The 25,584-nt window shown below is 41.8% G+C and overlaps 1 protein-coding gene across 1 annotated transcript in view; it reads left to right on the forward strand.

Annotated features, from left to right (window-relative positions):
- The window catches only part of RNF17 (ring finger protein 17), a 215,496-nt gene that overhangs the window by 96,030 nt on the left and 93,882 nt on the right, over positions 1 to 25,584 (forward strand). The window contains exons 17-22 of the mRNA XM_030561299.1: positions 1,666 to 1,837; positions 12,242 to 12,432; positions 13,427 to 13,565; positions 15,124 to 15,277; positions 16,170 to 16,285; positions 24,778 to 24,898. Coding sequence (XP_030417159.1) covers positions 1,666 to 1,837; positions 12,242 to 12,432; positions 13,427 to 13,565; positions 15,124 to 15,277; positions 16,170 to 16,285; positions 24,778 to 24,898 — 893 coding nt within the window. The remainder of the gene's footprint in view (positions 1 to 1,665; positions 1,838 to 12,241; positions 12,433 to 13,426; positions 13,566 to 15,123; positions 15,278 to 16,169; positions 16,286 to 24,777; positions 24,899 to 25,584) is intronic.

Raw genomic sequence — 25,584 nt, forward strand, 5'->3', positions numbered from 1 at the left:
TTGATTCCTCTGTAAACGTGTCAAATGCTACCTCATCATAAGTCCAGTATTTTCTCTCTAGCCTTATAATTAAGTGTTGAGTCAGATTTTGGAAGATGTTAAGATTTTCTGGTTTGTTGCATGCTTGTACGTCAGCCACACTATCTACGATTGCTACGTTGAAAGGCCTGTACTGGTCATGTTGTCAGCAGATACTGTCTTAGGAAGACTATACAAGATATTTGTTAGTTTGCTTTTCTCCCGGCACATAGACATTGTTCCAGTGCATTCAAACATTGATCATGGTACCATGGAGAACTCATATTTCCCAGAGTCTCGCATAGATCAACATCACGTTGAGATCTGAAGACAATGAGTAGATGAGCAAACAATGACTTGTCTGTGGTTAGCTGTGTAATAGTCCTTGCCACCTTCATGCTGGCTTTCTTCTTTGCATCTGAGCACATTTTAGTCTCTTCTTGATTGGAGCCCATAGATTGACAGAGCCTTGGATAATTCTTTGGGTTTTGAAGGCTTCATACAAGTCATGACCCCAATGTATCCATTCAACTGACACTTCTTTAGCTGTCTCATCGCTGAAGGCTACTTCCATTGTGATATTAATGAGCTCCAGTCTGTCATATGCTGATGGGTTGCCAGTTCGACTGAGCTCATCCTGCAGCTTTAAAATCACCCCATGGCATTTAACAGCACCTAATTAGTCTATGGAATGCTTGGTTTCTTCTGGGGAAGTCATCCCATTTGTGCTTAATGTTTAGTTTGAAATTCAATAGAGTTCTGGGGTTGTCAGGAAATACTGGGAAAGATCATTTGGATGCTGTGTGATGCCATCAACCCCCCAGTGACTTGGATTGTTTTGTTTTTGTATTCTAGAGCTTCGTCTGTGCCAAGTGCACATAGGGAACTAGCAACCTTTTAATAACCCAGTTTCCTTTCCAAAATTCCTCCCATATGTCAGGGCCAGACTTTTCTATACCTCTTCTTTTCAGCGAGGTATCAGGCAATCATTGCAGGATGGTTGGCTAAACCTAAAGGAAAAAGTATTTCACAAGTCTTATAGTACTGTCAGGTGCAAATTCCAATCAACAGTCCTGATGGATCGGATAAAGAGCAGCAAAGACTCAACTGTCTTCATGAATCACTGCATCATCCCAAAATGTATCTGGTATCGTATTCTGAGTGTTAACTGATAACATAGTACCACCAGTTGAGGGCCACAGTTTAACTTTGGGGGATGCATGTTTGACATGCCTCTGCTAAAGTATAATTTTAAAAAGTTGATTTTTAAACAATTTTTCAAATATATATCTACATAATTGTTCTAGGTTTGTTGTGTTTGTGGGAGCAAGGGCTTTCGAATGATACCCAACTTGACTCATTTCCAACAATATCATTTCCAACAATGAACAATATTCATTTCCAACTGTATTATCAAAATTTCCCCCAACCAGAGGACTTGGAGTTGGGAGCTGGGGGGGGGGAAGGGAGAGCAAGTCCTCTCTGTCATGCCCTAGAGGGTGACATCATTGAAATTATGATTCTGTAGATTTTTATGAATCAAATGAAACCTCTTAGTTTTTTGTTAACAACTTCCCACGGAATTACACATGCTACCAGATTGTGCTGCATTTTTGTACTATCGTTGTTTGTTTATATTCCCACTAGGATTGGTGGTGTCCCTGTGGTGAGGCCAAAACAAGTTGCTCTACAGAACTTGGTGGTAAATGACTTGTATATGTTTATCAGGAAACCTGATCCATATATAGAGGCACAGCTCAGGGATATTCCTCCATTAGCAGTGCAGTGCTCGCTGAAGGACATAGTTCCCAAAAACTCAGTAAGTAAGCACTGTTTGTACAGTTTAAGAAAACAATTTTCATTCAAGTTTTTTATTATGGAAGTTAAAATTAGTCCTATTTTTGTGACTTTCCAAATACCCCCAGAAAACCACAAGGAGAATTCAGAGGTATACAGCAATTTTATCAAGTCATATATTAAAAAGATAGGCTTATGGTTATTTTCCAATGTATGTAATGAAAGTTTAATTATTTTTAAGAAATGCCAGTTGCTATGTAATCAGTGTTTTAAAGGATATATTACAATAAAAGTTTTATAGTTCACTGGTTTTGGGGTGGTTCTGGAGATGTCCTTTTTCTCACATTCCAAAAAAGAGAAGTATAGACTTAGTTGTTTGATAATTTGGGCCAGGGGCATGTCTCTCTTTCTTTTTTCAAAGTTCAACCAAATAGGGAATGGTAAAGAATATCCTCTTTTAGAATAGTTTTGTAAATATCTGATTGAGGTTTTCCTTTTTTACCAAAAACCTGGTGCTGCTCACCTTGAAAATAGTCTTGATGTCCTTGATGCTTCCTTCTGTCCAACTCTCCCCACTTGCTACTAACACTTGTTCCTTAAAAAAAGACATAAGTTATAATAATACTTTCTTCATTACTTGCTTTTATTTGTGCTCATTGAGTTAGCCTCACTTGTGCAATGTTCCTAGGTGGATAGAGATGTTGAAATAATATATCCCAGCATTTTTAGGGATATAACTGTAGACAACCTTAAATGGCAGACATTTCAGCTCATATTACTGATAAAATAAGTAGTAACAATTAACTTGCAAGTCTAAAGTATTGAAATGACCTCTTCTGCTTGCCAAATTCTTCAAATTAGAAACACACAGGCTTGGAACAGTGAAGGGAAAACTACAGTTTTTGCTCATTCCAATAGTTAAATATGAAATGGCAGAAAAACCTGTCACTGTAAACAAACTCTGAATTTTTTTTAATGGTTTATAATTGGATCATTTCAAAGCCTGGTGTTCTGATCTTGCTGATATTATTTGTAACTTGCGGTCAGTGTGAGATCTCAGTTGCTTTAATAATGGCATAATCAAGAAGAACTGAGTATAATTTAAACTATACATTTCCCTTCAAAATTGAAGGAGCATAGTTGACCTGAAAATGCTCCAAAAAGGTCCAACCTGCTTTTGAGTCCATCTACGAATTATTGAGGTTTTAGAACCACGCTGTCTGTTGTGTGTGTTTTTAAAATTTTTCTCACACAAAGGGAAAGAACCCCACACAAAGAGGAGAGCAGCATGGTGCAGGGAAAGTGATTATACCAAAAATGCAGTAAAATGTAGAAAGAAGGGCTGTCAAGCGATTAATTTCTTTAATCGCGCAATAAAGAAATTAATCGTGATGTTAAATAACAATAGAATACCATTTATTTTAAATATTTTTTGATGTTTACTACATTTTCAAATATATTAATTTCAATTACAACACAATACAAAGTGTACAGTGCTCACTTTGTTTTTGTTTTTTACAGTGCAAATATTTTAATCAATGTATTTTTCAGTTCACCTCATGCAAGTACTGTAGTGCAGTTTCTTTATCATGAATGTTGAACTTACAAAAAACTATGTCCAAAAAACTACACTCAAAAACAAAACCGTGTAAAACTTTAGAGCTGGCAAGTCCACGAAGTTCGACTTCTTGGTCAGCCAATCACTCAGACAAACAAGGTTGGTTACAGTTTGCAGAAGATAATGATGCCTGCTTCTTGTTTACAATGTCACCTGAAAGTGAGAACAGGCATTTGTGTGGCACTGTCATAGCTGGCATTGCAAGATTTTTACATGCCAGGTGCGCTAAAGATTCACGTCCCTTCATGCTTCAGCCACCATTCCAGAGGATATGTTTCCATGCTGATGATGAGTTCTGCTTGATAATGATCCAAAGGAGTGCGAACTGACATGTTAATTATCATCTGAGTCAGATGCCACCAGCAGAAGGTTGATTTTTCTTTTTTGGTAGTTTGGATTCTGTAGTTTCTGCATCAGTGTTGCTCTTTTAAGACTTCTAAAAGTATGCTCCGCACCTCATCCCTCTCAGATTTTGGATGGCACTTCAGATTCTTAAACCTTGGGTCAAGTGCTGTAGCTATTTTTAGAAATTTCACTTTGGTACTTCCTTTGCGTTTTGTCAAATCTGCTGTGAAAGTGTTCTTAAAACGAACGTGCTGGATCATCCTCCGAGATGACTATAACATGAATTATATGCAGAGTGTGAGTAAAACAGAGCAGGAGACATATAATTCTCCCCCAAAGGAGTACAGTCACAAATTTAATTGACGTGGTTTTTTTTAACAAGCATCATCGGCATGGAGGCATGAAGGGGCATACAAATGTTTATCATATCTGGCATGTAAATACCTTGCAACGCCAACTACAAAAGTGCCATGCAAATGCCTGATCTCATTTTAAGGGGACGTTGTAAATAAGAAACAGGCAGCAGTATCACCCGTCAATGTAAACAAACTTGTTTGTCTTAGCGATTGGCAGAATAAGAAATAGGACTGAGTGGACTTGTAGGCTCTAAAGTTTTACACGGTTTTGTTTTTGAATGCAGTTATGTAAAAAAAAATCCTCATTTGTAAGATACACTTTCACGATAAACAGATTGTGCTTCAGTACTTGTATGAGAATTGAAAAACACTGTTTTGTTTATCATTTTTACAGTATATATATATTTGTAAAAAAAAATTTAAAGTGAGCACTGTGCACTTCGTATTCGTTGTTATAATTGAAATCAATATTGAAAATGTAGAAAAAAATCCAAAAGTATTAAATAAATTTTCAATTGGTATTCAATTGTTATAAGGGCAGTTAATCACAATTAATTTTTTTGAGTTGATCATGTGAATTAACTGCAATTAATTGACAGCTATAGTAAAAAATATACTACAAACATGGATAAATATTTAATCTCCTTTACTTGAAACAGTAGTGCATGACAAACTTCATATAGAAATGTAATTTTTTCTTTTAAGCTGACATTGTCCACTTAACATATTTTTCTCGTTTTAAATATTAGAACAAAAGTTGCCAACTAATGTAAAGCCATCTTCCACTGAGCTCTCACTTGGAGCTATTACAAATTACATCACTTTCTGTAAAGATGGCTGCTTCCAGTATTGGGCTAAGAAAAAAGAAATTGTAATCCAATATTAAAGTATTACATTTAGCATGTGACAATTTTCTTTAACTTCTTGGGTCATATTGTGCCCTAGATTCCTAAATGCAGCTTACATTGATTTAAATGGAAGTAATATACTGATCAAAGATGTTGAATGGTGCCAAAGTTTTACAGTTCTTCCAGGTGTCCCTGTGGGTGCTCCACTTCAGGTGAATGTGTTCCCCAAACCTTAGATCAGAGAATTTCAGCAGGACTGCTCATCTGGATCACGCATGAACTCTTCCCGTTTCACACCGTTGTCAGTGCCACCCAACCAGACCCTCCGAGTTCCTTCTCACCCATCCTCGGCCTGAGACATAGCTCCCAGTAGTGTTACAATTGATAGTCTTTATTGTTAGCGTAACCGTTTTAGTTCTCCAGTTAGATTTAGGTAACCCTTTCTCCCTGTTTCTTTTTATTAAGGAAAAAATTTTTTTCCTCTTTATTACCACTTAAAGTAGTGCGAGTCCACCCTTAAGGCAGACTTGTTACAGTTTGAGCCATGCCCAGTTCACTGGGCTTCAAGCATAGCTTTTCTGCTAGGAGGTGATCCTAATCTCAGACCTCTCAGTGCATCCGGTGCCTCAGTGGGGGAGACATCCCTCAAAAATGCTCTCACTGCAGCAACTTAAAGGCTCATGCCAGGAAAGACAGGGACCTACAACTTAAACATATCTTAATGGAGAAGTCACTGACCCTGGACAGCGGACTCCCTCTGGACAACGTTCTCCAACGACCCCTTCTGACAGCCTTCAGCCTCCTCACAAAGGAGGCTCACTTCTCTGAAAAGGAGTGAGGAAAAAGGCACCAAGTTCCACTTTTAAAGAGCCACCAAAAAAGAAAGTCTCTGGCTCCTTTTGTGTCCTCAGCACCAACCGCACTGTGGCTGAGTACGTACGAGACACTTGGATTCTCTGGTACCTTGTGTACTGACAGAGCCAATGACCTTAAGCAGGCAGGCTCAGAGTCAAGAGGCAAACAGAAGTCTGCTTCCTCCACCATGGTACCAATGGAGCCATCTAAATATGCGGCACTGCTGCACTCTATGCAGATTGTGGCTCCACTTTCTGCTCCCATAGCATAAAGCACTCAGATGTCAGCACCAATGCCTGCAATTACAACAGCACCATTGGCATTGACCACCTCGGCATCAAAACGATTAGTTACCGTGCCAGTTCCTCCATCATAAAGACTGACTTGTCTCATCAACACAAGCCTCTCCAGTTTTTGGTACCAATGTTGCTTCAATACACATTGTACCATGCCAACCCACCTCACTTCTGGCCCCTCCATTTTCCAGTCAGGATGAAGATGAGGAGGAGGAAGGCACTTATTCATCACACCACTTCTTTCCAATTCAGACTAGCACAGCATTGGGTCCACCTGTTCAGCCCAAATATCACCACACTGCTGACACCCAGGCATGGTATGAGCACCAATTGATGCTGCCACCTATGCCATTCCCCTTGCAATGGCCCTATTGGGACCCCTGCGGAGCATACAGGAGACACTAACCTAGGCCCTTGAGTGCCTGTAGAGAAGAGACTAAACTTCCCCACTGCCCTCAGTGACTGTACCATCAGAGCCCTTTGAGGAAACTTTTGAAGAACAGAAAACTACACTAGTAATAAATGTTTCCTTCTCTTCCTCAGATGAGGCCATAATTCCTCCACCACCCACAGATGACTTCAGACGTTTCCAGGAGCTCTTCAAAAGAATGACTGACTCACTGGAGATCCCCTTAGAGGAGATTCCAGAGTCCAAACATAAATTACTGGCCATTCTCCAAACATTAGCTTCATCGAAGATTGCGCATCCAGTGAACGAAGCACTTATGGAGCCGGTTAAAAATATAAGGCAGACTACAGCAATAATACTGCCCACTTGCAAGAGAGCAGATAAAAAATATTTTATCCCCTCAGAGGGATGGATTTTTTTATTTTCTCACCCTTCACCGAATTTCTTAGTAGTTGAAGCAGTCAATCAATGAGGCAGACCACACCAATACAGATCCACTCCATATAATAGAGTGGAAATGGTTAGATCTTTTTAGCCACAAGGCCTACTCATCAGCCGGTCTTCAATTCCAGATTGTTAGTTCCGCTGCACTGATGATGAAACACGACCACACAAATTATTTCAAACTGACCAACTTTATTGACCACATACCACAGAACAAAGGAGACCAATATAAAGCTGTCATCGCAAAAAGCTATATAATAGCCAAAACTGCTTTACAGGCATCTTTAGTTACGGCAGACGTGATGGCATGTTCCATGGCTACTGCCATAGTTCTGTGCTGGGCTTCATGGCTTCAGTTGTCCAGTTTCCCATGGGTGGTACAATCCACCATAGAGGATCTCTCCTTTGATGGTCAGAAGTTGTTTGCCGCAAAGACTGACAAGTCCCTTCACCCCCTTGCAGGACTCTTGGGTGACCTTTTGTTCCCTTGGGTATACATGCCTGCACCAAGAAAAAAATGGGAAATACTGTTCCACCCAGCCTATAAGATTTGTCCCATTTGCCCAACAACAGAGGCAAAATGATATACAAAGGCACAGACGGAGACCTCCCAAAGTATCACCCACCTCTGACTCAATCATTGGCTGGCATCACAGCCCTCTGCAAAACAAAAAAGTTGAAGGTTTGGTCGAGGACCCAAGAGACCTCCCCCATTCCTCAATGCTGACAACGTCACTGACCATCCCATTTTGGACACTGTTTGGTACCTCCTACTCTGCATGGCAATCCATCACCGTGGACAAATGGGTTCCAGAAATAATCAACACAGGTTATTTGATACCGTTCACCTCCATCCCACCCACCCACTCCTCCCTGTCCCTCTTCAGGGACCCATCTCAAGAACAATGTGTATGGCAGGAAGGAAACCACCTACTATATTTGGGTGCCATGGAACCAATACCATCACAACACAGAGGGAAAGGGTTTTATTCACATTACTTCTTAACATGGAAGAAGAACAGAAGATGGAGACCTATTCTAGACCTCAGGAAACTCAACAAATTCGTAAGGGTCCAATGGTTCAGGATGACCACATTAACAACAATAATATCAGCACTGGAACATGGGGGCAGGTTCTTGGCCCTCAACCTCCAAGATGCCCATTTTCGCATAACCATACATCCTGCTCACGAGAAGTTCCTCAGATTTACTCTGGGAACAAACATTAACAATATAAAATTTTACCTTTCAATCTTTTGACAGCACCACAAGTGTGTTCCAAAATTCTTGTGGTAGTGGCAGTACACCTCTGCAAGCAGGGGATATTTCCCTATCTGGGTGATTGCCTACTACTCCCACCTGGGAAGATGCCTTACTCATGGGATAATCTCCCTATTTTCATGGCTGGCAATACAAATAAACATACAAAAATCAACACTGACCCATGCAGAAACTGGACTTCATTGGGGCCCATCTCGACGCTCTGGACGTCGGAACATCACTACTACCAACCAACTTCATCACTGTAGTCAATCTGATCTCAACAGTACTGAACAGCCCACAGATATCAGCACAGACCTGCTTCCAACTATTAGGCCGTATAGCAGTAACCACATTTGTGGTTCAACATGCAAGGCTTCACATGCACTGCATTCAACGTTGGCTAAGAACCGTTTACATTTCACACAGACACAGCTTGACCAAGCACCTTACCATGCCACTCAAAGTCAAAGACTCTGCACTGGTGGACTCAACCCCACGACATGTATGTGGGAGTCTTTCACGCAGACTCCACCTTTGATGATACTCACCACAGAAGCCTGCTTGATAGACTGCGGGGCAGGGGGGGAGCTCGCTTACAGCAACATACAATTCAAGACAGATAGTCCCCTTCAGAGACACTGTTGTATATAAACCTAGAACTATGTACAGTTTGCAACGCATGTTTGCACTTCCTGCCCTTGATCAGGAACAAGTCCAGAAGGATAATGATGGATAACATTGCCTGTGTGTTTTTATATAAACTGACGGGCAAGATCACAATCCTTGTGCATCAAAGCCATGAAACTACAGTGTATCCAGCACAATGTCAGCGTATCACTCTCATCTCCCAGGATGTCAAAACACTACAGTAGATACATCTCTCAGGATCACTAGTGGGAGATGAGCATCACAGTCCTACAGAACATATTCAGACACTAGGGTCACCTATCCATAGACCTCTTTGTGACTTCCCAGAATTATAAATGTCTGTAATTCTGCTCAAGAGCAGGGATGGGGTTCCAATCCCTGAGAGATGTCTCTTCAAATGGGACGTGCCTATGCCGTACACATTTTCCCCTATCCCCATGCTATCAAGTTTAATACACAAAATTAGAACCGACAAGGCCAAAGTCATCTTGTTAGCTCCCTCGTGGCCCGGACAAACATGGTAGTCATAGCTATTGAGGATGGCAGTAAGTACACTGTGCATTCTTCCACTTCTGCAGAATCTTGTATCACAGGATGCTGGACAGATTTACCACCTGAACCTGGAGCAGCTTCACCTGAGAGCATGGTTCCTACATGGTTCCATCATGATGAACTGACCTGCTTGGAACAAGTGAAAGACATACTATTAAACATCAGAAGGACATCCACACATATCTGCATAAATGGAAGAGATTCAGCATATGCTGTCAAAACAAACAAGCCAGGGTTCTTACCACCACCCTACCAATGATATTAAAATACATACAGTATAGGAACTAAAGGAGTCCGACCTATTGCTTAGCTCAGTCAGAGTACATTTTGTGGCAATTACCATTTTTCACTACAAGGTGGATGGAATATTCATATTTGCGTGTCCTTTCACCAAATGCTTTCTTAAGGGTTTCAGAAATGTCTACCCTGAAATACATGTACCTGCCCACCTTGGGACTTGAACTTGGTACTATGCTGCTTTACTGGGGCCTCATTCTAACTATTGGCAACATGCTGTCTCACATATCTGTCAAAAGTAGCTATCTTAGTTGCTGTTACATCTGCCCACCAAGCAGGAGAGCTAGCGGTCCTCATGGCACACCCACCATATACCATATTTTTCAAGGACAAGGTCACCCTAAGACTTTATCCAAAATACCTTCTTTCCACTTGAATCAACCAATACATCTCTCCTCGTTTTTTCCTCCTGTTTAAACCTCACAGGAGCACACAGGACTTGGCACTACACACACTAGATGTCAGACACGCACTAGCATTCTATCTTGACAGAACTAAGCCTTCCAGAAAGTCATCAAGGCTTTTTATTTCGACTTCTGAATACTCTAAAGGTTCAACAATTTCCAAATACAGGTTATCTAAATGGATTTCTGGGTGCATCCACTTTTACTACAGCAGAAGGCTATACAAACCTAGTGGGGATCCAAACCCTCTCCCCTAGATCCTTATCAACTTCAGTAGCCTTTCTTTACAGAACAATACGTGATTGACCAGAGCATAAGATCAGACACTTTGTTAGGACTTACTGTATTATCACTTACTCATGCAACTCCAAAGCTCCTTCCACATCCACTGAGGGGCACTGCTCGACAGTCCTCTGAAGTGGAGCACCCACAGGCTCGTTCCTTGAAGGAGAAGAGACAGTTACTCACTCTGTGCAGTAACTGAAGTTCTAGATGGGTGTCTGAGTGCTCCACTACCCACCCTCCTCCTCTGTACTTCAGAGTTCAGTCTACTGACTTTGCAGTAGAGAAGAAACCAAGGGGGTCTGGTTGCGTGGCTCTTGATAGGTGCCAACAATAGCGTGAGATGGGGAGAACACATGCACGACCTAGACAAATGCTGCTGAAATTGCCCCTGCGCCTTTGATCGAAGACACACTTATTTTGAAGTGTAGCACCCACACGGACACCATCTCAAAGAACCTCAGTTACTGCACAGTATCAGAGGGGTAGCCGTGTTAGTCTGGATCTGTAAAAGCAGCAAAGAGTCCTGTGGCACCTTATAGACTAACAGACGTATTGGAGCATGAGCTTGCATGCATCCGACAAAGTGAGTATTCACCCACAAAAGCTCATGCTCCAATACGTCTGTTGGTCTATAAGGTGCCACAGGACTCCTTGCTGCAGTTACTGCACAGGGTGAGTAACCTTCTCTTTTTCTTACAGGACGTCGCTGCTTTCTAGCAGTCTCTTCTAAGATGGATACATTTGTATGATATACTTTAGAGACTCACTGTGTTGAGCTGAGAGCAAAATCTTTGCTCATAATGCTTTTATTTCACTTGCTCAAACACTTATCATGCTGCTGGTGCTATTTATACGCACACTAAAAATCTGACTTACTATCTGTTTTTGCTTATTGGGATGGTCTCACAATATACACTATTTTTGTGAGGCTCCCATGAGTACAACACACATAAGCCACACAAATTCCTGTTCCTTCAACTATATATTCTCTTCCATTTATTAATAAAAATTGCTTATTTATAGTGTTTTAAATTCTATTTAATGGTTCTACTCTGTTTAAAAAAAAAAGTGTTTGTTATAACAGTACTAAGAGACTTTGAAAACAGATTGGAGGCATTGCCTGAAGAAAGGTAAGAGGAGGGGAGGTATAACTCAGTGGTTTGAGCATTGGCCTACTAATCCGAGGGTTGTAAGTTCAATCCTCGAGGGGGCCACTTAAGGTTCTGGGACAAAAATCTGTCTGGGGATTGGTCCTGTTTTCAGCGGGGACTTGGACTAGATGACCTCCTGAGGTCCCTTCCAACCCTGATATTCTATGATTTTGAGGCTTGAGGTCAAATTAAAGAGCATAGTTTGACCAAACTATGACTACTGGGTGCCAAACAGTCTGCAAGCAAATTCCAGAGAAGGAAAAGAATAAGTTTATGGTGGTTCAAGAAGGGAAAATGATAAATAAATGAAATTAAGAATGTGAGAATTTTAATTTGAATATCAGAAATATAAAATGGTGAAATCTTAGGACGGGGAGTAATCTACAAAAGAAAGTGATGAAAAGGCCATTGCTGAAGCCATTTAAAACTAGGCTTGAAAAGAAACACTAGAAAATATACTATAGAGAGCAATTCTGCACTGCCAAGGTTATAGATTCGAAGGTCTAGTGGGTGTTTTCAATGTACTGTGTGTGAAATCTTGGCTCCATTGATGTCACTAGGAGTTTTGCCACTTCAGTGGAGTTGAGATTTCATTCTGAGTGTGATTGGTTTTTTGTTCTTATGATCCTTAACACGTTTCCCCCCCCCCAAACAGAATGAAGGTTGGGGTGAAGAAGTTAAGACAGAATTTTTGAGAATGATAAATAACAAAGCTGTTATAATGAAAGTATTCAGAGAAGAGGATGGTGTGCTCATTGTAGATCTGAAGAAACCTCCAGTTAATAAAATAAGGAGTGACATGCCAGTATCTCTTAAGGATGCTTTAGTTTTTACAGAGTTAGCAAGGTATGTGTCGTCTTAAAAGGACTTTAAGCATTTATATTTTTTAAAAATACACAAAATTAAAGGAATCTAGTTTACATTCTATAAATAGCACCCTTGCTAGTCGTGCTATCATGGTTTGTTTCTGCAGTTTTAAATAGCTTCCACATTTTTTTCACCCAGGAATGATTACATTCACAAATGTGATGTCATACGCATTTTGATGACACAAAACCTCATTTGGATAACTGGGTTCTAATTGCAACACAAAAAGAGGCACAGCAGATTTGTCAGACTTATTTATACCTTAAGAAAAATTATTTCTAAGCTTTCAAATAATAATTTTGTGCATAACACACAAATTGACACAGCACACAGCTAAACTATATCACTGTGAGTTTGACTACCTTAAAGTTTTTCTGGTTTTGTTTTTCTTTGTGAATCTTTAGTGGTCATTTAAAAAAAAATCCTTTTATTTTTATTTTTTTTAAGAAAAAAGAATATGAGAGGGGAAGATAAATGGAAGATGCCTTATCCACTATTCTCGCAAATACCTTGCTGCAGTAATAATTACTCTTTAATTAACAAGGGAAAGGAAACATTTAAAGGAACAATGTTTTATTCTAAGTAGTAAAGGCAAGCCTTTCGCCTCTAACCTATTTAAATAATGTAAACACACACTGTTGCCTTAAAACAGTGAGTGAAAGATAGTTTGGAAAGCTTTAAAGGAGCAGGAATCATATATACCCCACAGTATGTCTTGCATTTGGGAAAACTCACAGTTACTGGAAAAGAGGAAATTGGCTGCACAGCACTACAAACAGCAAAGTTCAAGAGCGGTTCATATCAGGCAGTATTGTAACAGCTAAAAACCCATGAAATTATTAGCCAATCCAGATGATTACTGAGTTTTTTAATAAAAGGTCTATTAGGCCTTTCATAGAAAATTTCACACGAAGATGCCGTTCATCCACAACTGGCTTTGACATAGTTGATTCACAACCATTATTCTCATTAGGTTTCGATCACAGCTTCCTAGTCAACCAGAAGATAATATGGCATTGCAATATTGTCCGCCCACATTGCCACAAGAAATGACGGAAGTCTCCATTGTCGTTTCTCACATCAATAGTCCTAGTGATTTCTATATTCAGTTGGTAAGTATTTAGAAATATTGTATATTTACTTAAAATATTGATTAAAATTTCTGGGCTTTAAATAATCAAATAATAAAACATTAAGCCGCCTAGCACGATATTAGACTTTTAAAAATCAGTTGCTACCCCCTCCCCCTGAAAAAATAAAGTTCTAGTCAGTTTTCTTATCCCCACCTATAATACAGAAATTTTCTAGGTATACGTATAGTGTCTAGCACAATGGGATTCTGAGCCTAAATAATATTATAATAAAGGGGGGAAATGAGATATTCATTGTGGCACCGTACCAAGTTCATAAACAGTTCATCCTGCTAGCCAGGGTGTCTCTTTGATGGATCAGGGAGCTGTGGAGTCACCCGTCCTCTCCTTCCCTCCCACCCAAGTGGGGGATAGGGGGATCTGAAGCAGGAGCTGCTGAGGCAATGCTGTACATGCTTCTCCTGGCTCACTCTCTTCTCCTCCCTCTCCCCCATGGCCTGTATATGTGTGCATGAGAGAGTGGGGAGGTGGTGTTGCTTTCTCATTCCCTCTCTTCCCCACAGCATGGGGCAGGAGGGTGGATATTTCACATCTGGTTGGAGGATATTCCATGCACTCCTGCTGCCACTGGACAGCAGGGTTTATGATGGGCTGACTGGTTGGCTCTTGCCTTCTTGAGGGGGGTGCTTCTGTTTGCTGCTGGTGAGTAGCCATTTTGGTCTCTGTTCCAGTCCCACTTTTCCCACCCTTGTCTAATGAGCTAGATCTCTTACAATCCAAGAAACTAAGCTGATCACCAAATTTTGTTTGAGGTCTGGAAGAGATTTTTCCTTTATGGCAAAATTGGCAAACTGCTGTTTGGGATTTTTCACCTTTCATCTGGCATCTTAGAGGTCTCGTCTTAAGGTTTAAATGACATTTGTCGAAACTTTGGTGAGTTTAGAAAGAGTCCAATGTGAGGTCCTTGTGCTCTTGAGCCCACTGGGTTACAACTGCATAGTAAGGGAGTATAATGGCATGGTGTGTGGCTCCCTTCATCTTTGCTATCCCCTACGTGGAGGAGTACAATTTAGGACTCTGGCTTCCAGCCAGAATCCTTGGGTGGGCCTGAGGAAGCAGAGAGAGCATTAACCTCATACCCACTTGTAGGTTTGTAGAGCCCACGGCCATTGGTTCCTAGATGAAATTCTCACTGTAACGTCCATGCTAATTAGCTTAAAGTGATATATCTCTATTGGTTAATTGTTTTAATAAAGTTTTGGTCTCTATTTAACCATACTATGGTATGTCTTTCTGTTTCTGTGTCCACATCAATTAAGTGCACCACACAAAGGGTGGTATTAGAGAATGGCCTACAAAATCTCCTTTGATAGTAGATTTAAACAGGGCAGTATTCAAAAACTTAAACATTGGTTGTTACACTTGCACCTTTTATGACAGTCATTGCCTTTTGTGGCCTTTGAGCTCAAACTCTTTTTTGGGATTGCCGCAAGTCCCAAAACATTCTGAATGTCTGGCTTATTCTGATGAGTAAATTACTGTAGTATTGGTTTTTTGTTTGGTTGTTTCATTATTTTAGATAGAAAGTCTGGACTTTTTAGTTCTCCTGAAGAAAATTGAGGAAGTATATAAAAATGATGATGGAGAAAATCTGGAAATTCTCTGTCCTGTTCAAGGCCAAACCTGTATAGCGAAATTTGAAGATGGAGTTTGGTACAGAGCAAAAGTTACTGGTAAGTATGTTAGTTACTCATTATCTAATTGTGGTGTTCAGTCAAATAATTGGAAACGGCATTTGATCAGAACTTGAATAATAAGTAATAGTTATTTTTATTGCTGCAAAAGGTAGTAATAAAGACCAATACTAATAGTCAACTTTATAACCTTATAAAATATGTTAGATATTACTTTTGTTTTGCTAATTTGCTATCAATAATTTGTTTTACATATTATAAGGTATTGTGTATGGAACAAAAACATTTATACACATATACAGTAGAATTTCAATAACAAACATAATCATAATTGTCATTGTATACAGAGCCCAATCTTCTGCCCGTCTCTGGGTGTAGCAGATATAGAAGAGGCACAAAAAAACTATGGTTGCAGTGCTCTGATACTGGAAACAGCTGGTGTCCAGTTTGTCCCACTGTCATTGTTTGAGGCTGATCTGAATTACATTTCAGATACTATTTATTTATTTGTATTACCATAGCACCTAGGAGATCTAGTCATGAACCAGGCCCCCACTGTGCTAGGCACTGATATGATCCCCAAAGGGCCATGTGCTAGCTAGAAATTATCTAAGCAGTGTTTTTCAGCCACATGCCTGGCCTACCCCATACATAAGAAATATAAGAGTCTGGCATTAGGACCAACTATTAACACATTACCCAGTGATTTTCCTTGATTTGCGGGAATTTTGGCTAGCTGTTAAAGGCTGTAGCAGCTTTGCTGATTCGGGATCTAAACTGTTTCAGAATGTGGTACTTTATGCGCACACAAAATATATGAGTACATCCGTCTTTGAAGTTCTGACCATTGATATTTCGTATATACTTGATAGTAGTTACAAGTGTTAATAACTTCTGATTTGTTTACCTGATATTGTAATGTTTTCTGAAGGACTGCCAGGGCATCAAGAAGTTGAAGTTAAATACGTTGACTTTGGCAACACTGCCAAAATAACTCTTAAAGACATGCGTAAAATTAAAGATGAGTTTTTGAGCCCTCCAGAAAAGGCAAGTTTTTTTTATTATTTGTCTGAATTGAAAAGCTTAAAATTTAGTAGAATCTGAAGGATTTCCTTTGTTATGATATTAATGTAAGTAAAGACCAAATTATTGAAGTCAGAAATCTTAGGGGTTTTTTTTAATTTAAATGCACTATAATGTAGCATTTAAAAATGCTTTGAATACAAGTGAGATGAAAAGGTTGCACTTACATTTGTTTTTTGTGTCACTAGCCTTAAAATTAATTCAGATGTTTTAATATCCAAGTCAATTTTCAAAGACCCTCACTTGTTCTACAGCAACAGTCGGCTCAATTTTGTTTACTTTCAGTAGTTTCAGAAAATTATCCCATATCTGCTGAAGCACTCTTTAAATATATGTCCTAAATTTTGGTGGGGGAAATTGTTTTTAAGGGTTTTTATGCTCTCTGATGTTTATAAGGGTCTTTTCAGCAAGGGAGAAATTGACAATGCAGGGGAACAGCAAAACTGACAATACACAAAGTGTTGTCAAATACATAAATGTGAATAAAACTGGAAGAAGATGGGAATGTTCTAACTTTTAATTATAGTAATTTTGAGTGTTGCTTATAGTTATAAGTACAATAGTTTTCAGACAGAAATGTGATTTTTTTTTTCATGTTTGTCTCTTAAATCATTATAGGGTGCACAGGTAACAACTCTTATTTTTAAGCTTTCCCAACACTTTGTTACAACCAACTGAAAACAGGGTCCTATACCTTTGCCAAACTTTTAGGCAAAACTTTTAGGGGGTTATTTCAGCTAAAATGATTTGTTTCTGAGAATGAAGTTGGGGAAAATGTTTTGCTTGGAACCAAATATTCTTGTGTCCCTTTTGTTGAGATGCTCTAGTGCCTCCAAGCTTTGGAACAAGGACTTGAAATTTCTGGAATGTCTAAAGTATTAGCATGCCTTTTACAGTTGTGATAGTTTGCCCAAATCTGGCTTAGTCGTAAGACTCTGAAAAATTTCAGGGCACTTATTCTCAGTAGAGACTTGATAGAGTTTGGCAGCTAAGTTCTCTGATGCAAGAGTCTGCAGAGTAAAAGGGGAAAGGGTTCTATAATCACTAGAGCACATTCTCCCACCAAATCTGGAATTGAACTCATTATTCCTGAGTCTCTGCATTCCTCTGCTGTCTAGAAATAGCTGTGAAACCCACTGGCAAACTCTCTCTCTCTCTCTCTCTCTCTCTCTCTCTCTCTCTCTCTCTCCATCCCCCTCAAGTGGCAGGTCTGTGCAGAAGATAACAGCCTTCTACTGCTATCTGCTACTCCACTAGTTCAAATGTTCAAGAATTGTGGGATCTAAAGGTCGGGCTGGTGGCCCATCTGGGGAGTCAGTATGGTCCATATGATTAAACTTTTGTGGGTGTTTTTTTCAATTTTAAGTTTAAAAAAACATAAATTGCATACAAAAAATAAAAACACAAGGTTGCCAAGGCAATCATTAAAAAATTAGGAAATGCCAGAATTAAGGTTGCCAGTGCAACCTTAATTTGGCTCATTTGTGTGTGCGCATTGATACAATCTTTAATTAAGTGATCACGTATTTCTCCTAGCCCCTCCCCTCCCAGCACCTAAGTCCAGCCTGGAGAGACATCGTGTCACTACTTTCCAGGAGTCTGAATATTTCTGTAGTGCTTAATTGAAACAAATTTTTCTCTATGTACTTTTATTGAAGTTGATGATTTTCATATTAACTGCCTGGTAATCGTGATTACCATGGAATCGTCAATGGCTTTATCGTTTTTTAGTTATTACTATTATCATAGGTTTATTACAGGGGTTATATCCTTTCCCTGTAGGAGATCCATTGTGGGAGGCAATGAAAGCTCGTTTATATACATATAAAACATCTAAATTCATCCTCAAAAGGTCAAAAGACCATTTTTCATTACATTTTGAATTCATTTTCAAGAAGAAATATTAATATCTTTGTTTTTCCCCCCAGACTGTTTAATCACTGTTAAGTCAGTCATGTCTTGCTATTAAAATCACTGTCAAAGGGAATTGCCTCTGGCAAGAATTATCATAATTTAATCAGCCCTGAGTCGTGATTTTCCTCAATGTTATCCTGTTTAGTTTTATGTTTACTTATTCATTGAACTTAAAGAACAGTAAGATCTTTGGTTACATCTTGCAGTGTTGATGCTTATGATGTATAGTTTTGGATCAGTCTGAAAAACTGCATAGAACTTAATTTTGTTGTTTATAAGAAAAGATGTCTTTGTTCTTCTGACTTTTTGAGGCTGTTTCATCCAAAAGAAACTGAACAAACTCATGTATTGTACACCCATAGAAGGTTTATATGTATATAAACAAGCTTTCATTGCCTCTCACGATGTATTTCCTAGACTAAACCTGTGATAATAGCAATAACTAACACAAGATAAAGCCATTGAGGATCCCAAGATAATCACAATCACCAGGTACTCAATAGGGAAATAATAGACTTCAATAAAGTACATAAAAAGAAAAATCTCTTGCAATAAAGTGTTGCAGAAATACTCAAGACTCCCGGAAAGTAGTATTTAGATATGCATATTACCCTGTAGATGAGAATTTAGGTAAGGAAGAAGTGCTTAGGAAATCAGCTTTTCATTTTGAGGCACAATTTGGTTTTGGATCCTCTTTTTGCAATCCTTTTATCTAACAGATTTTTTTGTTCTCCATGCCAGCTCAGCAGGGTGGGGGCTATTGCAATATTTTGAGGTCTAGAGAGCCTACCCCAGTTGTGAGCTTAATTGCTGTAAAGTGGCTGAAAGTTTATTAAAATGTTACAATAACCTAGAACCATAACTGTTGATAGAAAACGGTACAAATGAAAGACAGGCTGGATTAGTACATACAAAAAGAGCTACTGGTATAACTATGGAACTGTGAAGGTTGCTTGTAAACAAGAGGAGAATGGAATCGGGAAATTAATGGAACAAAATTGGTGTGTCAGAAATTAGGCTTAATTGGTGAACCAAAAAAATGAAGGGAGCTATTTTGCTCATTGCTGCTTTTGAGATCCTTAAAAGGAAAGACTTTGGGGATCAAAATGGTGTAATTGACTCCTTTATTCCCTCAGGAAAGGCCAATAGCCTCTGCTTCACTGCAGAGACTTAGTCCTTCACTGGTAATCCTCATTCATCATGACACTTAGATCTCAATGCATCAGTTGGGAAACATGACTGTTACTGCTGGACCAGTGAGGACTCCAGAGTGAGACTTATGAGACCCTGCTTTGTCTTTCCTTTCCTTGTGTTCCTTTCCTCACTATCTTTCATCTGTCCTCTCTTTGCTTTTGACATGAGCCTGAGACCTACTGTTCCAGCTTGACAAGATGAGACTGGCCAGCCTAGCCAGATATGCCCAGGACTGGTGAGAGAGGTGGGAATCTGCCCAGATTAGCCAGGTGATGTCCCAGACCAAAGAAGTGAGCTAGGGTCAAGAGCAACAGCTGTCGTGGCCACCCTGCCAGCCCGGGATGTCTGTCCATGACTGACTGACTTGGATTCTAAGAATGTAAAAAAACCCAAAACCTGTTCAAGTGTTTGCTCATGTCCATTCCATTGTAGGTGTGTATGCTTGCTACATGCACCGGTACTGGAGGTTTATCCGTAGGGGACCGGCTCTGGCACCCTCTGGAGGAGTGTACATATGCTGCATTATAAGGGGTGCCACGAGCTCCCCCCTCCCTCAGTTCCTTCTTACCGCCAGTGACAGTGCTGGAACTGCTCCTTGCCTCAGCAGGTGTTGCGTTACCCAGTGGTTTTCTTCTGTGTCGTGTGTAAATAGTTACTTAAGTGGATCTTTTGTGTTTTAGTTGTTGTTGTTGTTGTTGTTGTTGTTGTTGTTGTTGTTGTTGTTGTTGTTGTTAACTTAGATAGTCCCCTGCTGGGACTTTGCCCATGGGTGGGGCATGCCCTGTTCCCTGGGCTTTGAGCTGTGAGAGCGCTGTCCAAAGCCCATGCTGATTAGCGACTCACATCAAAACTGCTTGAAGTGTGTGAGTGAAGCCCACAACAGTGACAAGTGTTGAATCTGCAAGAGCTTCAAGCCAAGAACCAAAAAGGAGTGGGACATAAGGTTGAGAGTACTCCTCATGAAGTTGGCCCTTGAGCTGGTCTCAGAGCCACCGAAGTCACCGAGTGCATTGGTGCGAACTGTGCCTTTGGCACCACGTTCCCAGCGCCAGTCCCAGTACTGGTGAAGAGGCCTAAAAAGCACCAGGACAGAGGGCGCTCCCCAGCTCCATGTGGGGTGAGGGCAAAGGCTGCGGAGGAGCATAGACCCTGAGGGATGGGCATCCCCAGCCAGACCTCCTATGGACCCATGGCCCACTCCATCTAGTGAAAGAGGTCTTCAGCTCTTGGAAGCTCTATACACCTTGGAGGCCTTCCAGGCAGCCAAAGACATTGTCTTTGTGGGTGCCACCAACACTTCACTCTAGCATGGTTGTCTCTAAGGGGAAGGCAGTGCAGTCCCCATTAGTGTGGCATTGGTCCCTAGCACTGAGGTGATCAATGTCAAAGTGTCAGTCCCCGGGGATGTGCTTCTGAACTGCCCAGACTGACCGGAGATCCCAGCATTACTTGTGGGAGGACTCACGTTACCAGTCCCCTGTGGGGTGGCACCACTCGCCCAAGAGCCGGCACGGGACTGAGGCGCACCAGTTTCCAGACAGAAGACTTCGCTCCCCAGGGCACAGGAGCTAGAACACAGCAGATCCCTGGTATCAAGGGGGACATCGCAGGGTCTGCAGTACCAATCGACTTTGTCTAAAGGTTGCTCATTGCCATCATGTTCCCAATTGCCAGATCTTCAGTACTGCTCGAGGAGCTATAGGCGTCGATTGCCAAATACCCGCTGTTGATCTGCCGAGCTCCACCACCTGCCTCCGAGCAGCTGTCGTCAAGTCTCTGAGACCCGGTACCAGTTCTCTTGTAGTGAGTGGCATGGAAGCCAGCAGAAGGACGACTGCGAAGCCTCATAGCAGCACAGTGGTCTCTGAGGCATCGCTCACCCTCTTCGGCCGAAGAGGAAGAGGCCCCAGGCCCTTTGAGACAGTCGCTCTCAGCCAAGCACGGAGAAGCTGCTCTTGTATTGCCAGCCAGTGCTTGGCCCCCACCATGGCAGTTCTGGAACCCATGGGCGTACCGCATGGTTGTCCAGTGCTCTGTGTCAGGCGCGTCAGACAGGAAATCAGTGACCATCTCCCACTCTCCCCCAGCATTGGACATGGGGCCAGAGTGCGGTGCCCAGGAGCCTTCTACTGGGGAGAAGACTAATCCAGAAGTGGAAGTTGCACCCACCCTTCCCCCCGCCTCCTCCTCATCCTTGCTCGATGAGGCAGTGGCAGGACCATCCCAGTTGATGTCTCTGGATGAAGCTCTGGCACAGCAGGAGCTGTTTAAGAGAGTGGTAGCCAGCCTGGCTTACAGGCGGAGGAGTTAGCGGAACCTCCAATGGCCTGTTCAACATCCTGTCCACAGTAGCCCTGTGGCACTTCCTGTACATGAGGGGTGGTAAAGCTGGTCAAAGCCCTCTGGCAAACCCCTTCCTCCCTCCTACCCATTTCCAAGCAGGCAGAGAGGAAGTACTATATCCCTGCTACGGGGCCTGAATATTTGTACACTAACCCTGCCCCAAACTCCCGTATGGTATCTGTGGTCAACAAGAGAGACAGGCAGGGACAACCCAACCCTACTCCCAAGAATAAAGATGGCAAGAGGCTTGATTTGTTTGGGAGGAAGGTTTATTCATCTGTCAGCCTCCAGGTCAGAGTGGCTAACGACCAGGCCCTCCTAGGCAGATATGATTTTAATGTTTGGCAGTCTATCACCAAGTTCGCATATGTGCTGCCCAAGGAGTCCAAGATGGAGTTCCTGGCTATCCTTGAGGAGAGGAAAATTGTGGCAAGGGCCTTCCTCCAGGCTGCATCAGATGCATCGGACTCACCCACGAAGTTCATGGCAACGGTGGTGGTGGTGAAGTGGGCATTGTGGCTGTTGTGTTCTGGGCTGGCCACAGAACTCCAGTTCTCACTACAGGACCTCCCCTTTGACGGCCTGGCCCTGTTTGTGGAGCAAACAGACAGACACAAAATTACATGAGCTACCCTTTGGTCCCTTAGCCTCTGTATGCCAGCGCCAGTTAGAAAGAGATTCAAGCCGCCGCAACCTCATAGACCTGCCAGTCAGGTGAGATCGGAGCCCTATCTTAAGAAGGACTAGGGCTACACATGCCAACAGGGCCACCAATCTGGCTCAGCCTTGCAGTCAGGTTCATCCTGCTTCCCTCGAGGGAACAAGCGGTCATTTTGAGGGTGCGCCGAAAGGCGACATCCCAGTCTGCGAACTGGATCCTCCCCGTCTTTGTTTTGCCAACCACCTTTCTTTTTTCCTCCCCGCTTGGACCTCAATAACTACGGTTCGTAGTGGCCACTTACATCAGATGTCGGGGTATCCCGATCTACTTGTACCTCAACAACTGGCTCGTCAAGGGCCGCTCCAAGTCCAGCGCAGTGTCAAAGTGCTGCAGGACTCATGCTAAGCTCTGGACCTGTTGATAAACGATCAAAAGTCCACGTTCGTCCCAGTCCAGAGGATAGAGTTCATCCACGCAGTGCTAGACTCTAACACCAAGGTGTTTCTGCCACAGGACAGGTCTGATTCTGTGTCAAAGCTAATTACCCACCTCTTCATGCACCAGATCACCACAGGCAGAGTCTGTATCAGGCTTCTAGGCCTCATGGCAGCATGCACCTATGTAGTCCACCAACCAAGGCTCAAAATGTGGCCCCTCCAGCTGTGGCTGGCAAAGGCTTACTCCTGGTCCAGCTATCACCTGGACAAGTTTGTTGTGATCCCATGCAGCGTATTCACCTCCCTAAAGTGGTGGCCCAACCCAAAGGGGGTGATGGCAGGAGTGCCATTTGCAAATCCTCGTCCCGAGGTCTTGCTGCTATCGGATGCCTCAGACCTCAGATGGGGTGCACATCTTGGGACAATGTGAACCCACTGCATATAAATGCCAAAGAGCTCACCCCCAGTTGTCGGGTCAAGCGCTGTGAGTCCTGACAGACAACACAACCTCCATGATCTGTGTGGACAAGGGAGCTCGCAGTTATCGGCTCTTTGTCAGGAAGCTATCCGTCTATGGGATTTCTGTATCCAGCACAGAATCCACATGAAGGCAGCGCATCTCCCTGGCGTTCACAGCACACTGGCGGACCACCTCAGCAAGTCCTTTTGCTCTCACCATGTGTGGATGCTCCATCTCAAGGTCTCCTGGATGATCTTCCACAAATGGGGAGCTCCCCAAGTGGACCTGTTTGCCACCAAACAGGACAAGAAATGTCAGCACTTCTGCTCTCTACAGGGTCTAGGTGAGAGTGCCTTTTCAGATGTGTTTCTCCTGTTGTGGGCAGAGGATCTACTGTATGCTTTCCTGCCAATCCCTCTATCATCAGATGTTTGGCTGTGTGTGTTCTCCCTGTGTGCTGTTCCAGCTCTGCGTAGATAGCTGGCACAGCAGACCTCAAGCAAACTGCACAACGACCACAAAATCTGTTAAGATGAGAAGGCACCTGGCCAGGTTTATTGTTGACAAAGCATGGTAATAGCACCTGGTGAACTCCACGAGGATACTAAGACATGTATGCGCGATACAGTGGATGCAGCTCAGTCAGTGGTGGGACTTTCCACTATTACTTAGGCTGGCCAAAGACACACTCTCTGAGATACATCTTGATACAGAGATACAAACAAATTACGTATTGCCCCTGACGTATCAGACTGCCACCCATTGCCTTGTACATGTTGGTTTGATCAAAACATTTCTATTCATCATGCTGTCATCCTGACCTTATCCTTAAGATGGGCCAACATGTTCCTTTTATCTTTGGGGATGTACTGGTATCGAGGTGTTCTGGTGCCACCCTCCTGGAATGTTCTTGTGTGAGAGCTTTGTGCCCCGCATCTCTTAGGAATATGTTTCTGCAATATCAGCCCTGTTCTTGCCAGATTATGTGAGCAGAGCCTGCTTACATGGACTTACGTTTCAGGCTCTCTTCTTACTACACCCTCTTATCAGCAGAGCCCTGTCAAAGATCAAGAGGAACAGGGACAAGGTCATGGTTACCCTAGCGTGGCCTTGCTAACACTGGTATGGCACACTCTTGGACCTAGCAGTGGCCACTCTGTACTCAAAAATCCAAAGAATGGCTAATTTGTTAGTGTTTTGCCATGACTCTGACTCAGTAAGTCCACTAATTCTATTTAAATCAACACAGTGAGGTGAAAGGTGTGCCTATTTTTTTACCCACCTGTGGCAGCCTCTCTCCTTGCACTGAAACCCATGATAGTTTAGTCTACACTAGACAGTAAGTGGATTCCTTATGCCTTCCCGGTCACTTTTATGAAAAGGATTTGGCCCTAAATGGATACTGTGGATGTATGACAACAGGTATCTAATTTGATTTATTACTTAGGCCATCAGGAGCAAGCTGGCTCATATTGAACCCTATAAAGGAGGAAATGAGTGGAGTAGAGAAGCAAAGGAAAGATTTGAAGAAATGACTCACGAAAAATTTATGCTGTGCTCAGTCATTAGTAAGTTATCAGTAGTGTGTCTATTACATAATTAATACTGTTAAATAATTAAAAATAATTGTGCATATTCAGATCACATATCAAATAAAGTAAATACTTTCATGTGTTAAATGAGATAAATCCACTCTGTTATGATTACTCCCCCTCAAGTTTGCTGATACGTCTGCACTTTTACCAAAGTACATTCATATTTGCAGTAAGTAACGTGATTGGCTGAGCGTTTCCAAATGTAATGTAATTGGAATGAAACTTTATAGTGAAATTTGAATTTGAAAGCCAAATTACATCATCATTTATGCCTTCAGTTCCATGTGGACAATGTGAGTGATAACTGGTGTAAACACTGGTTTGCATTAATTTGTAGGGTTTGATTTCAGAGATGCTTAGTATTCATGGCTTCCACTATCCACAGTAGGAAGTTTGGGTGATCAGCTCCTCTGAAACACCAATACTATGTGCTGCTGAATTTCAAATCATGTCTGTTCCGTGGGATTTTTCCCATAATTGGTTTTTGCTAAAGTGTAACTTTATTTATGTGAGATGGGAATTCTTATGTAAGTCAATACCAAAAAATTAACTTGGAAACTGCCTAATAAAGGAAGTTTGAGCAATAGTTGGCTGTTTGGCCATAATGTTGTTGAGGTGTAGAAACAACCAAAAAAAAATCCTTACTGGATATGGGTGTA

This window comes from Gopherus evgoodei, chromosome 1 (genome assembly GCF_007399415.2).
Source record: "Gopherus evgoodei ecotype Sinaloan lineage chromosome 1, rGopEvg1_v1.p, whole genome shotgun sequence".
NCBI classification, from domain to species: domain Eukaryota; kingdom Metazoa; phylum Chordata; order Testudines; family Testudinidae; genus Gopherus; species Gopherus evgoodei.